Source organism: Grammomys surdaster, unplaced genomic scaffold, assembly GCF_004785775.1.
Source record: "Grammomys surdaster isolate TR1022 unplaced genomic scaffold, NIH_TR_1.0 125953, whole genome shotgun sequence".
NCBI lineage: Eukaryota > Metazoa > Chordata > Mammalia > Rodentia > Muridae > Grammomys > Grammomys surdaster.
In genome coordinates, this window is record NW_021620773.1 from 553705 (window position 1) to 568717 (window position 15013).

The 15013-nt window shown below is 39.6% G+C and overlaps 1 protein-coding gene across 1 annotated transcript in view; it reads left to right on the plus strand.

Moving 5' to 3' along the window:
* The window catches only part of Cpne8 (copine 8), a 166950-nt gene that overhangs the window by 57896 nt on the left and 94041 nt on the right, over nucleotides 1-15013 (plus strand). Inside the window, exon 6 of the mRNA XM_028753660.1 lies at nucleotides 7214-7290. Coding sequence (XP_028609493.1) covers nucleotides 7214-7290 — 77 coding nt within the window. The remainder of the gene's footprint in view (nucleotides 1-7213; nucleotides 7291-15013) is intronic.

The following is a 15013-nucleotide window of genomic DNA, read 5'->3' on the forward strand; positions in this document are numbered from 1 at the left end:
AGAGAGAGAGAGAGAGAGAGAGAGAGAGAGAGAGAGAGAGAGAGAGAACATGAGAGACAGGGACAGAGTGAGTGCTGCAGTCTGAGATTCCCTTTTACCAGGCACTGTGGCAGGACTACCATTTTCGTGAGTATGTACTTACTGAGTGTATAATTTACAAGAGAGAGGAGCGGGGAGCTACTGGAAGGTTTAGCAAGGCAGAATTTCAAAACGAAAGGGAGAGACATTATGAAATCCCTTGAGGAAGGTATATAGTATACTGTGGCCATGTGACAATGCTGATGAGACCCTGGTGGTTCATTTGAAATGGGCATATACATATGGGATGCAGAGATTTACATACCTCTAGGGGTTCTAAATTTTTCTTGTTGCATGCTACTGGAGAGTGGTTTATTTGATTTATGCATTTCAATGATGTGTGCCTGCCAAAGTGAAGAATGAGGTCAGAGCAGCAAAATTGGAATCAAGTAACAGGAACAGTTACGGATCTGTTGTCATTTGACTGCACGAGTCACATTTGACAATCAGAGCCACTGGAATGGTAAGAAGCAGTCTCATCTGGAATGCATCGTGGCTGTTTGATTACAGACGAATTCCCTGTTGGATGTGAAATAAGAGAAGTTGCTTGGCTCTCTTGAGCATTGGTGAGAGTGCCTAGGTAAACAATGAAGTCTATGGCAGAGGTGTCTGAGGTCAGGGATGAGGGGTGAGGCCCAGGTGGTAAGGACAAGTTGATGCTAGCTTTGACTTGACACACAGTAAGCTTTCAAATGCACATATTAGCTAGGTGATGCTCAGAGCCTAGCAGCAGGGTTCTGGAAAATACCAATACACTTAGGCTACTTCAAAGAGAATACAAATGGAGAAAACCAGATGACAGGTTCTTAAGTGAACTGAAGCCTTTAGGAATTCTCTAGAGGAAGGTTAGCTACAAACATCATTTTCAAAGCCGTTTCCTACATACCACTGCCTGGTTCCAATCCACCCAGTGCTTTCCTCTGCACACAGACTAACTAGAGAGCAGTCTACATCCTTGTTTGCTCCGCTACACCCCCTTGTGTTCTTTCCCTCTGGTATCATCGTTGTCTCATATGCTCTGCTGTCTCAGGAACAATGTTGTTCTTGAGATTTTTCTACCCATGAGCTTCTGTCTCAGACATTTGTCTGGTTCTGTCCCTCACATTATCAATGACTTTTTGAGGATTTCATATATGAGCCCACAGAATTTGCCCCTTCTCTACCTTCTTTGCTTCCTCTAACTCCTTCTGATCCTCTACCCACTCAGATGCTTAAAAAATATTTATTAATTCATTTCCCTCCTTCAACCCCTCTCATGTCCCTTTCAAACCCACTCCTTTTCAAATTCATGGCCTCTTTTTCTTTATTATACACATGTGTGTACATGTAAGTAAATGCACATGTGTACATGCATACACTCATATGTATGAATACATATATGAATACAAGCTGCTGAGTCTGTTTAATGTTTCTTATACACATGTAGTTTTAGGACTTACCACTTGGTATTGGTTACATTTAAGAGTTTTATTCTGGGGATGACTAATCTCTCTCAGCAACAGATAATTCCGTGTACTTCTTCATGTATGGGCAAGATGTGGTCAGATTTTCCCAGTTCATGTTGGCATGTCATTCCGTGTTTTCATTTTTTCAGGTTTTGTCATGGTTTAGGCAGCCATTCTGTTGCGAATTCATGGGTGTAGTGTCCCTGTCATATATAGAAGACACAATCTTACGGCAGACGTCCTGTTCTTTTGGCTTACAATCTTTCTCTCCCCTCTTCCGCAATGTTCTCTGAGCCTAGGTGTAGGCCTTGTGGAAATATCAGTTGGGGCAGGCACCCATGGTCAGTTCTCTGCCTTTTGACACTGTTGCTTTCTGTAATGGTTTCCATCTGCTGGGGGTGGGGAGGGAGACCTCTTTGATGAGAGTTGAGAGTGAACACACTACTGTCATTTCCCCAAACCTGGGCAACTCCCAACTGCACCTTACACCTACAGATGAGTGTAGCTCTCAGATATGTTCTTTATGCGGACCATTAAAAGAGTGTCTGTGTAACTGTTCTCCATGTTATTCTGTGATGTCTGGGGGATAAAAGCTTTCTGATTCATGTTGGCTGATGAGATCTAGCCTTATTGACATACCTGAAGTATTTATGGTTGCTATTCTCTATGAGGGTTAGGTTTCCTCTCCCCCTATTCTAGTCTTCTAGAAGCTGCCTTACTCTATGGGTCATACATAGAATTACTACCTGGTCTTGGCTGATTGATTGTTACTCAAGCACTCATTAATTTGGATGAGTTGGCATAGATTGTGTGGAAAATTGACTCTTATTCAGGACTTAGTATCAATAGAGATCCTACTGATAATGTTACATAATACTTAATATTATTACATAGTAACACTAAATATTTCATACTGGACCATTATTAGTAAATATTCCATATTATTCTTAGTCTTTTTGTTATTTGCTTGTTACTTACTTACTGCCAGTAAGAAAATGAACTATGGCGTGTTACTTTTCAAATAGCTCAGTTGAGAATTAGTATTTTATTGAAGATAGTGTGTTTCCAAGAGGTGCTATTTACACTATTTCCATGTGTACTATTTTACACATGAAGGTTCTGCTATGTGTGAATTTATTGCTTTCTTAAATGTATGTTATATATTTGTGATGATTTTTTTAAATGACTGGCTTTAATCAGTGACTGCCAATTTGTTCAAACCTTAATTTTCAGTTACTGGCTTAATTAATTGCCTTAATTTGTACTCTTAAAATGACAAAAATGTGTTGAAAATCATCAGTCCAAAGGGTAAATAGATAAATTTAGTTGGGGAAACTTTTCAAACTTTTCTCTGTAAGAAATTTATAAAATAAAATAAATAGAAATTAATTATGAAATATTAGAAAGGCATTCCAGCAATAAATGTTAGCAGGTAACACCAGTGATATGATCCTTCTGGGTAGAATTTTTCATTTCCTCAATTTTACTGCATTAAGTTAAAAATGCTACAAATGCAAGACATTTTTAACATTCATTTTTTTCTTTGACTATTTGTATAGATGTATTAAAAATTAGTTACATGATCTCAAAAATGTATAAAAGCAAACCACAACTCATGTGAAGAAATCTAATGGTTTGACCATGAGCAGTTGACTGTCCCCAGTGACTTTGTTGAATTAAAGTGGACCATCCACACAACACTAAATGACTTTTAACCTAAATCACCTATTAACTAGGGATGTTATGCATGCAGATATGCATCAATCCTTGGTAAAGGAGGAAAACCATCTCAGAGTGATCGTTAGAACTGAGGAGAGATGTCAGGCCGTGAGATGCTTGTGAAATTGTTTAGTATTAGGTTTGTGATATGCTATGTGTGTTAGTAGTAAAAGTCAGAAACTTCTTCCAGATGGTACTTCTGCTTTCACTGTACTACTGCTTCGAGAACATCCTTCTGCACATGTATGCTTATGTGTACAACATGAAGGAAGAGTTGGTGTGTAAGACCCATCTACATTGCATCATAGTACTTTTAGGGACCTTCCATGACTTCAGAGGGGAATTGGAATAGAAGATATTTTATTTAGATAGTTGTAGTAATATCCTAGTACTGGATTCTTGTAGCAAGTAATATATTATGAGTATGTAATAATGCTTTAGGCCAGGGGATTATGTTTCAGATTTATATTCGAAGTTCTTTATATGTATTATCTATAGCTATTTTCTAAATAATCCTCCCAGGAATACATGAGGTAGGAATTACTATGTCCATTTTGTAGACCGCACTACTGAGATATAGGAACATTGGTACATGGTTCAGTTTGTGTATAAGTGTAAACAACAAAGACCTTCATGATTCTATCCAAAGGTAGTATGTTATATTGTAAACTCAATGTGTGTGGGTGTGCCTGTATCTGTGATAATCAAATAGATCATATATAGGAATCATTTGTACATAAACAACTCAAATCAATTCTTTTACTGCAAAGTTTCACTTTAACATTTAAAAGTATTTTTATTTATGTATTTAATGTGTGTATATGTATGTATGTATATGTGTGTGTATATGTGTGTGTGCGTGCATATGTGCATGTGTGTATGTGTGTGTAAGTGTATATGTGCGTGTGTGCATGTGTGTATGTGCACCTGAGATACTATGTAGCAATCCGTAAAGTAAGAGTGTGTGTGTGTGTGTGTGTGTATTACCACAGTATGTATGTGGAGATTGGAGGACAGTTGAAAAGAATCATTTCCTTCTTGCTGTCATGTGGGTCCCAGGACTATCCTGGCAGCAAGCACCCTTTGAGCCATCTCGCTGTTTCTAGAGCTTTCTTGGCCTATGTGTAGAATTTCTAAAGCTCAGGGCAGAAGTGAAATGAAAGTGGAAAGTGAAGACAAGTCTGAAGCTATGATACAAAATACAATTTAGGCAACAGAACATATCAGTAATTGTTCATACTTAAAAATAATGAAAACGATAAATCTGAAGAATAAGAATATTATGCTGTATCTTGACCTAAGACAGAAGAGAGAGAGAGATCAGTGTGCTTGTGTGTAACTAGCAGGACTCCAGTTGCAGGGACTTTGAGTCATTTAGTTGTGACAAATGTAGCTGCAGATTGCGGTGCCAATAACCGGAGCCCACCCACTGGCTCCCTCCTGCTTTTTATTCTTGCTGTTATCTAACCCTTGCCGCTCTCTCCTCTCCTCTTTGTTTTAATCTCTCTTTTATTTTTGCCATCAGCATATTGAGGGTCATAGCTGGATAGATTTTAAGTTCCAATGAATCCTAGGTATGAAGAGAATGGTTTTCATATATTATGAGCCTATTTAAACTACAAAGTAATGGCTTTAATAAATACTTACTTTTCTCATGGTCATTTAAGGGAGAATCCAGTGGCTATTATTATGTTCTACATTAAAGCATGTCTCAGCTGCCTGAGACTCCCCATGCTAGATTTGCTCAGTAGGGGTATATAACGTTTTAGAAGAGGCCACATTTATTCCTGGAAATATCATCACTATCTAATTATAATGATTTCACAACTGGGTCACACAGCACCAGCCTAAGAAGCAGTGAGACAGTTTATGGGGTAGCTTGTTTTTATTTCCGTCTCTACCTACAGCCAAAAATACCTAAAAATACCCACAGAAAGACACCAATTATTTACACATGAGTGTACTGTAAAAAATGCATAGCAGATGTGAGCCATTAAGCCAGCTAAAACACACGCTGAATAGAAGCCTCCCACACCGTGACTGTTTAGTAAATACTGTGTGGTGAATAGTGAATGTGTTGCTCAATATAGCATGGACATACTTAGAAATGCAGGACAAACCCAGCAATGCTGTGAACATGGGGCAGGATAAGGAAACTAGGAGGATTCTCGTAGATTCACAGGGTAACTAATAGCACACATTTTATTGACTTAACCAGTTGAATTTTCTGTCTGTTATGCAATAATGATGCTCCCCTGTTTGCTGGTAAGTGTGTAAACTACCACCTATCTCTATTGTGTTCTCTTGTGCCATAGCTTAAAGCTTTTTCTGGTCCTACCTATTCCGTTGACAGGATCCACTTAACATGTGTTTGCAGCAGCTTATTGATATAAATATTCCTAGTAAATAGGTCTAGAGTACTCCATGAAGTTTATTTCTGTAGCTGGTTTTCCAAATACCAAGCACTTTGGAAGGTCGGGTATTCAGCTCTCTATGTAGCTTTAGCTGTATTCAACTTCTGATGTGTTTCAAATATATATTGAAATTGACATGATATGCTAATGGCTTTCAATTTAAATATGAGCTTAAAAATTAATAATTTATAATAAGGATTTCAGTTGTTTTGCACACTTAAAAACAAATTTTAGAAGACCCACATTTTCACACTTGATCTTAGCCAAAAGGCTGAGAAGCGATAAAGACCTGCGTTTTTAAGATAGTACAGCCGTTTATCTGTTATCAAGTTCTAGATTTAGTGTGAATTTTTGGGTCTCTGGCCTGCTCTCTCCTCTGGCCCCAGACCCTGACACACACAGTTCACCAAATCTGTTTCCCACCACTCATTGCAACCTTGGATTGGATCTTAGCACTTTGCTTAATATCAGCGACTGTAGTCTCCTGAGTGCAAAAATTTTCCAGTCACGAGCCGGTGCTCTGAGCAAGTACTAACGCGTTGCTGTCCAGACCGGACCCTCGACTCTGATCGCGTCCCTGCGCTAACCTACATTGTCTGCTTGCTTTCACTTGTCCAGCCTAGAGAGTTCTTCCTGGTCTGGTCTCTTCACCTCGACTTCTCCTTAGTTGAGTTCCTTTCTTTGCACATTTGTAGTCTGATCTTTCCTCTAGGATGAGCAGTTCAAGTCTGACCCAAGTGCTTCTCAAGGCTTCCTTCCTGATCTACAACGGAGCTTTTCCTCCTGTTTGGACTTGGGACATTATCCGATGCGTTTTTCCTGTTTCCCCCCTTCCACAGCCCGCACTGCTTACTGAGGGATTTTATTTCTGTGGCTCGTTGACCTTTTGTGTACCTGAGTCCAGAGCTCCCACTCTCGGCAGCGTGGCCGGGCCTAGTACCCTAATGAGCCTCGCATTCATCTTCTGAGTTTTCAGCGTGGTTCTAACCAAGTCGCTCACTTCAAACACCAGTTTTCTTATCTGTAGCATGAGTTGGCCTCTTTTTTTTTTTTCTTAATTTGAGAAGTTATTGTTTTTTTCTGAAACTTCAGTGAATTCAGTATCACACCTTGCACACTTAACAAGTAGATTTATAGACTTACTGGAAAAGAAATGAAACGTCATATTTGATGTCTGTAAGTCATTCACAGGGCTTCCCTTCGGACATTCAGTGCCGGAAGCTCTGCCCTGCAGAGCTGTTAGGATAGTGAATGCTATCCGGGAGCAGCCTCTGCTCTCTCAGTAAGTGCATCCAGACAGTGGCAGAGCCCTTGTTTGTGGATCTTGTGACCCTGTAGTAACCTGGAAGCTCAAAACAGCAAACTGGTTCTGTGACTGAAGAATGACCTAACGTATGAACTTGGAGGAGTGTGGCATGTTTAAGTCGATTCATACTGGGCTTATTTTATTTTTGGAATTAGAGAATTCTGTATTTCAGTTCTGAAAAGTAATGCACGAAGTGTCTACTGCACAACAGAGTGGGAACTTATGAGCTTTAATCCTTTTATCTATTTTAGGACTTTCTGGGACAAGTGTTTTGTACATTGGGGGAGATTGTTGGTTCACAGGGAAGCCGTCTGGAAAAGCCAATAGTGTAAGTACTTTTTAATTCAGACAGTGACATGTCATCTCTGGCGTTTCTATGTTAGTGGTTTGGAACTCATGAATATATACAGCTGTAGAACAAAAGAGAGTTCTATATTTTTTTTTAATTGGGATTTTCTCTTCCAGTGACTAATTTTGACATTTTAATAAAGAATGTGCACCAGCTGCCATATGTTATAGAAAAAAACCCCAAAAACCCAAAATCATTCTCAAATGATGAATTGATCAGATTTGAAAGGATATGTACTTCATATTGCTTGACTTAATACTTTTATGGAAGACAAAACATTTCTTTAAGTCAGAAACTATGTGTAGCACTACTTCCAAACCATTTGTTCAGTAAGTATACTTTGGATTATTGAGATTTTAATAGTTAATTGATATATGACTTTCTCTGGGGTGAGGCTGGGGGAGGGGGTGCAGGGATACAAACAATCTGTTCATTCCAGTAGGGCATCAATGACAAACCAAAGTGATTGCCAGTGAACCAGTGAGTTTATCGAGCTTACAGAAACATGGGCTGATGGTACTTACAGATGCCAGTGATGCTCGAGCAGCCAAGCCAATGAGAAGTCCCACCTCGGTGTGAGCCTTCCGAATGCTGTACCAGGTCCTGTGCATCTAGCCCCTCCCGAGACCACCTTCAGCTGGAACAGCAGTGTGTGCTGCTTGTGGGGTCAGGTGAAGTGGATGGAGTCTCAAGGGAAGGTCTGACTACATTCATGGTAGTCTCTCCTTCCAAGAGGGAAGACCAATCAGCCAGATTCTGGGTCAACGGCCGCTCTGAATTGAAGAGGCTACCACCCCGCCATCCCTATGGCTCAATAGATGGGAATTCCATAATTGTTTTTGCTTGTAAGAGTTGGTGGAGGAAGCAGTGTGTGGTTCTGATCAATTCATTTATCTTATTTCTAAAAGTCATGAGATCTAGGAAAAACCATTCAACAACTGAGAACTAGCCAGGAAGCCTAAAATTTAGGAAAAATTTAACCCTCGTGTACATTAGTCTCAAACTCACAAAATAAATATGTCGAAGTGATCTGTTCTTCTTTAGTCTCAGGTACATGAAAGTGCCAATTCCTATTTCTGGTATTTCTGTATAAAATTTAACTCTGTGTGTACGTCAGTGTTATACAAAACCTCTTAGCTAATAAACTAGGGGTCTATTCATCGGAACTTCTTTTATTTACCATGATTTTCATATGAAATCATTACCAAATATCACTTTGAGGACTTTGATTTAGCTACTCCCCTCTAAATATTCCTGTTATGAATAATTCATTTCCATCTCGTTATAGGACTTTGGTGCTTAGTAGTAAATTGTATTTATTCTCAGTTTATTATGTTTAATAAAGCCGGGTATGGAGCTTAAGGGAGGAGGAGGATTGCCAATGATAAAGACTAGCCTAGGGTACATAATAAGAGTGCTCCAGACTAGCCTAGGATATGTTAATGACAGTGGTTCCTGACTAGCCTAGGATATGTAATGAGAGTGCTCCAGACTAGCCTAGGATACATAATGAGTGTTGAAGACTAGCCTAGGATATGTAATGAGAGTGTTCCAGGCTAGCCTAGGATACATAATGAGACTCTTCCAGACTAGCCTAGGATATGTAATGAGAGTGTTCCAGGCTAGCCTAGGATACATAATGAGAATCTTCCAGACTAGCCTAGGATATGTAATGAGAGTGTTCCAGGCTAGCCTAGGGTACATAATGAGAATGTTCCAGGCTAGCCTGGGTATAATATGAGATCCCTTTACAAAATAAAACCACCAAATATGTTGTTGTAAAGTAAGGTTGAAAGTAAACAGCATTAAGTCCCTTTAATTGTTTGTCATTTTCTAGCCAACTGACTAACATTCCTCATGTTCCTAGAATACCACAAACCTATTTTTTCAATCAAAAACAAAACCATTACATCCTCTGCTATCTTAAACATATCTTTAGCATTTTTCAAGAGAAAGCATAGACAGTAAAGTATCAAGTTTTCATTTCAGATGAGAGAAATGGGAATAGTGTTTTTATAATCTGGCAATCATATTTTTAAGTTGAAGATCTTTTAACTGCTTTGATTTCCTCCATACAAGGCAACCGTAATCCTAATTTTAAAACATGCTTTAGTTGCAAAGCGTTTTTAGTAGTCTTTAGACACCTTCTTAAAAACTGAGATTACTATATTTATTGGGGTGTCTGATGACTATTGCATAGCATCAGATTGTACCCTCTGTTCAGCTGACTCAAAATTCCCATTCAAAGAGACCAACAAATGTCAATTCATGCTAAGAGGTAGCAGGACATAGGGTAATGATTGGAACACAATTCAGATGTAGAGTGAACTCAGTAGCTATGGAGTTGTATTGGTTTTGCAGAGTTGTCCATTGGGTTTGTTGAGTGATGCTGAGGCTGGACAGCTAATAAGGCAGAGTTAGAACCATTGATACAGTAAGTGTGGATTCCAATCATTGTGCTTTATGGGAATATGAAAGTGTAGACAACTTTGTTATTTCGATGTTGCATGTATGTTATAGAAAGCAACACAGTTTACTCAAATGTCTAAGTATACATATGCCCTTACCAAACAGTTTTCTTGCAATTGCTCAAAAAATGTTGCCACAATAGGCTTCTTGTTTGAGGGTAAGAATCTCAGAGTTTTCTAAGAAAGTGGACTAGGCAACAAGCACCAGTAGAAGTGGGTAATGAAACCCAGAATTTGACCATCACAGAGACTGGTCACAAAAGGAAGAAGACAAGAAACAAAACTGTAGGAAGGTAGTGTCTGAGATGAAGGTGTTAAGTACTTGAGACAAACGGAACAAAAGGAAGACGAGAGAGCTGAGACACTGTCAGTCAACAGAAAGTAAAGCCACATTTGGGATAGCTTGCTAGTGGAATGCTACTTTCGATAAGCTTTTGTCAGAGAAGTACCAGGAAACACACTCACACTCTGTGGACTTAGTGATTGCTTCACCGCAGGTGAACAAGAGATTGGAACAATTATAGGTAGTCACAGGTCCTCCTGCTCAAACACAAGCTGGCTTTCATGAAAATCTATACCTGTGAGAGTCACATGTGTCTGGAGGGCACACATAGACCGAAAACAAGTTCCAAGGGCTAAAGTTGAAGTTCAGGGCTTTCCGGTAACATTGCAGCTTCTGAACAGACATCTTACTTCGTTACCTCAACTTCAGAGGAAAGTTTTGTTGTTTGAAAATCTGCAGCTGTATTTAGAAAGCCAGTGACACACCATTCCTGAGAGCTTTTGGGGCCGTCTGTCCTGCCAAAGCATTTCCCAAAAGGAGTTGGCCCTTCCACATCCTCTTGGGAGGATACCTCTCCTTACTGATCCACTGATATCATTGCCCTGTATGTTACCATTTCCCATGAGTCCATCTAACAGGAAAAAAAAATTTCCTAGAGATGGAAAAGGTTGGGGATAGTGGACATGTTCCTTTTAGTAGAAGAGAGTGGATGTGCACGGAAGGATGGGGCAAGGAAATATTATTAATAATACGAAGTCAGAAAGGTGCTTCCCCGATAGGAAGTTCAGCGACACACACAGCTTTTAAAAAGAGTGCATCTCTTCATGGCTATATAAAACTGGAATTTACAAAGTGTGCCTCAGATGATGTGATTCACAGGGGGATGACACATTCCTAAGAAGGGACATGTGTATCTATTCTCCACCGTTCCCTTTCTCTTGGACCACCTTCCCCCACCCTGACCAGGAAGTCACTCAAAATGGACCATGTTTCAGGCTGTTCCTTAAGGCTAAGGCTACAGATGAGGTCTGTGCATTTTCCTGCTAGCAGGTAGCTCCTTTGCAATTGTGTGAGGGACTCTGGCGATCTTCCCTGTTCTGCTGAACGCACACTTTTGAAATGCAGCACAAAGTACCTCCTGAGGTAGGAAATACTCCCACAGCAAACAACATTGATTCATCCTGAATTTTAAAATTCTTCCTGTGTCTCATGTGTTATTTATCTTAAATTGCATTATCCAAATGGTTTAACATCTATTTACTAGTTCAATGAGATCAGAGATTTATCTTCTAGTTTCCCGTTTATATTCTGAGCTATTCAAAGTACCTTCTTGTTCTCTTCCCTCTAAATGGCCTGGTTTGTATGCTGATAAAAATGTTCAGAGGCTTCTTTGTCAGCTTCCTAATTGCAGCTGAGTTATCATTACCTCATGAGACAAGCACTTTTAAATGAATAATAACTATAAAATTTGGGGATTTAGAGAAGACAAAGTAGCATTCTAAATTATTCATTAATCAAACCCTTGACAACTGAGCCATGTTTGTCACAAAGGCAGAAAAGGCTACTTGTGTGAAACCATGTGTCTTATTGAATAATCATAATTTGAATTTCACCTTAACTATTGTATTTCTGGGCTTTGGTTATGGCCATCATTGAAAGCCTTAGGCTCTTTTTTTTTCAATAAAAATTATTATTTAAAAAATAGTCTCGCCGGGCGGTGGTGGCGCACACCTTTAGTCCTAGCACTTGGGAGAGGGATTTCTGAGTTCGAGACCAGCCTGGTCTACAGAGTGAGTTCCAGGACAGCCAGGGCTACACAGAAAAACCCTGTCTTGAAAAAACCAAAAAAAAAAAAAAAACAAAACATAAATAAATAAATACATACATACATACATACATACATAAATAATAAAAAATATAGTAGTCTCTAAGAACTAAAGTGAAGTGATGTGAAACTGGTATTCAAAACATTTGCTTTCATTTTATTAGCAGTTTGGCATTTTTTATTTATTACCACACACTTTTGGTGATGCGCTGTTTGCTTGTCTGCTGCCTTTGCTGGGTCTCTGTGACCCCTGGCCCCTCTCATTAGCACTTAATTAGCAATTAATGGGCATTGCTCCCACTCAGCTCTGTGGTCTGTTGTTGTTGTTTTGTTTGTTTTTAATGCTGTTAGATTAGACCCAACTTTCTCCCTCATGGTCTCAGAGCCTGCTTTCCTCTCTCCATAAGGAATTTAGTGGTGGATTCAGTGGTCTCAAAAATGCTAGAGTTGGCTCCCATCTGAGAATGATTGCTGTTGTCTTCTGTGGGGAAAGTATGGAGTATGGTCCTCAAGTAATAGGCTTACTGGTTTTGTCCCTTTCAGCCCAAAGGACATGGGACCAGAGTGCATGGGTCAGTGGAAGAAAAGCAGGTCCTTAATCTGGAAGGGAAGGGGAACCCTTGTAGTAATGTACCAGTTGCTGGTTTAGCTGAAGGAAGTAGAGGTGAAAGATTATGGAAAGCAGTAGCTTGTGGTCTAGGCGCTAGGTTTTGGGTGGAGGATAAAGGGAGATTCTAAAGATGGCAAGTGAGCTGTGGAAGGCACAGGATGGGACCCTGAGACAAGTGGCACTTGGAGAACAGACTGAGGCTGTCTGTCACAGGATCCTTGGTTGTTGCATAGGCCTCAAGATGGAGACAGATGAGCACTGAAGGTCATCACCAGAAAGGATGGGAAAAGACCAAAGCTGAAGGGAAGCTGAGGGATGAGAAAAATCAAGATAGAGAGGGCCTGAAGTTGAGCTTGTCAGTGTTAGCATGTTGATCTGACTCCAGTGAGGACTCTTTTATGTGCTGTCTGTGAATGCCTGTGGAGATCACCTGTCACTCTAGAAGAGGAAGAAGACTAGGAGGAGGGTGGGGAAGGGAGGGAGGAAGGAGGAGGGGCTAAAACAAGGACAGCTTGTCTAGGAGGTGAGTTTCAAAAAAACTTACAATAGGAAGAAGACCACACTTTTATTGTGTAACTTTCTGCATGTTAAAAAATAGCCAGCTTTGACATAGTTTGGGCTGTAAAATTGTCTTAAACATGTCTGTGACTATATTCTCTGATGGAAATGGTTTGAATGAGAATGGACCCCACAGGCTCATGTATTTGAATTCTTGGTCCCCATTGATAGAGTTGTTTGGGAAAGATTAGGAGATGTCGCCTTGTTGGAGGAGGAAAATTCCATGACATCCCCAGTGTCTGTCTGTCTGTCTCTTTCTCTCTCGCTCTCTTGTGCTTGTGAAAAAGATTTAAGCTCTTAGCTATACCCTCTATGTCATGCTCTTGTGCTTGTGAAAAAGATTTAAGCTCTTAGCTATACCCTCTATGTCATGCTTGCCCAACTGCCTCCATGCTCCCACCATGAAGGTCATGAATTCTATTGGCTTCTGGAGCCATGAGCCCCAAATTAAAGGCTTCCTTTTATAAATTACTTTGGCCATGGTGTCTTTTAACAGTACTAAAGAAGTAACCAAGATAGTGACTATAAGCTCAACAAACTAATTTAATGCTTCTATATGTTATACTTTACTTTCATGGCCCATAAACTGTACTAAAATCAGAGCTGTTAAGTCTCAGCTCTTCCATGAACAAGATGCATAGTTTGATGTCACCCCGGTTATCCTACCATCACTACAAGGCTCCACTATCCTCCCAAAGACACACAATGATAACTTAAAGACCCTTAGTAGACCCCACTTTCTAAGCTGTTGCCCCTAGAAACCAAGCCTTTTAAACTAGTAGACTTTCTCGGCAGGCCAGATCTTAACTGTGACATATGATAATTTCACCACTGTGGGTTACGTTAGTGACAGTTCATTTGGCACAGAGGAAAATATATAGCTGATGTGAGGGAGGGTGTTATAGCTAACCTTTGGAGGTAGTCAGAACTGGGTTTCACAATTTCTCTGGTTTGTAATTTGAGCAAATTGCTTTAAATTCCTTAGCCCCAATTTCTATTTTGAAACATCCTAATAATACATGTTTGGGATAGTTATTGAAAGAAACAGCAATGTGTTATGTAGTGAATTTGTCATGGAGAACACTGGGTTCAGTAAACACTAAATTAGTGGCTACTGCTCAGACCTTTATTGAAAGTATCCAGCAACTTTTAGCAGAAAACTCTTAAGTCAAATGAGTTCATCTCTTCCCTCTGCCTTCCTCTGTCTTTCCTTTTTTCTCTCCCTCCATTTGTCTTTTTTTCTGTGTTAAGGTAGAAATTCAGCAAATTTAAGGCAAGGACAATAGGAAACCAAACTTGATTTTATTATGTAAATTGTTATCTTAAATATTAAAGTTATTTTGTCTGGTTTTAGTGTGTGCCTGAATGTCAAACTAGGATAATGAGATGAGTTCCACCTTTTTATTAATTGTGTTTTATAGAACAAGTTGGTTGCTATTAAGTATCCTATAGTGTCAGATGGATGGATGTTCTTACACAATTGCGAGGATAACCAGTCTTCAGTTTGGTGTCAGTTGAGAACCTCTGTGTTTGCGTTGATCCCACAGGTGCATGTACATATTAGTAAACTTCATGTGTAACACAGTCTAAGATCACCTAGGAGGAGGGCCTCTGAGAATGACCGATAAGTTATCTTACAATACTTAATGTAGAAGGACCTATCTACTCTGGGTAGCACCATACTTTGTGTTTGGGGTCTTGGGCTGTATAACTACAGAAAGGAGAATGAGAAATACATACAAACATGCAGTAATGCATTACACGGTGCGTGTATTGTGACCAGTGGCTTCAAGTTCCTGTTGCCTTGAATTCTGTAAAATGGTAGGCTCTAATCCTAACTGTGAGCCTAATAGACACGTTCTCCCTTAAGTTGCTTCAGTCAAGATACTTTATCAGAGCAACAGAAGAAACTATACAATGTAATTCAATATGTTTAAAATTAATGTATTCCAGAGGTT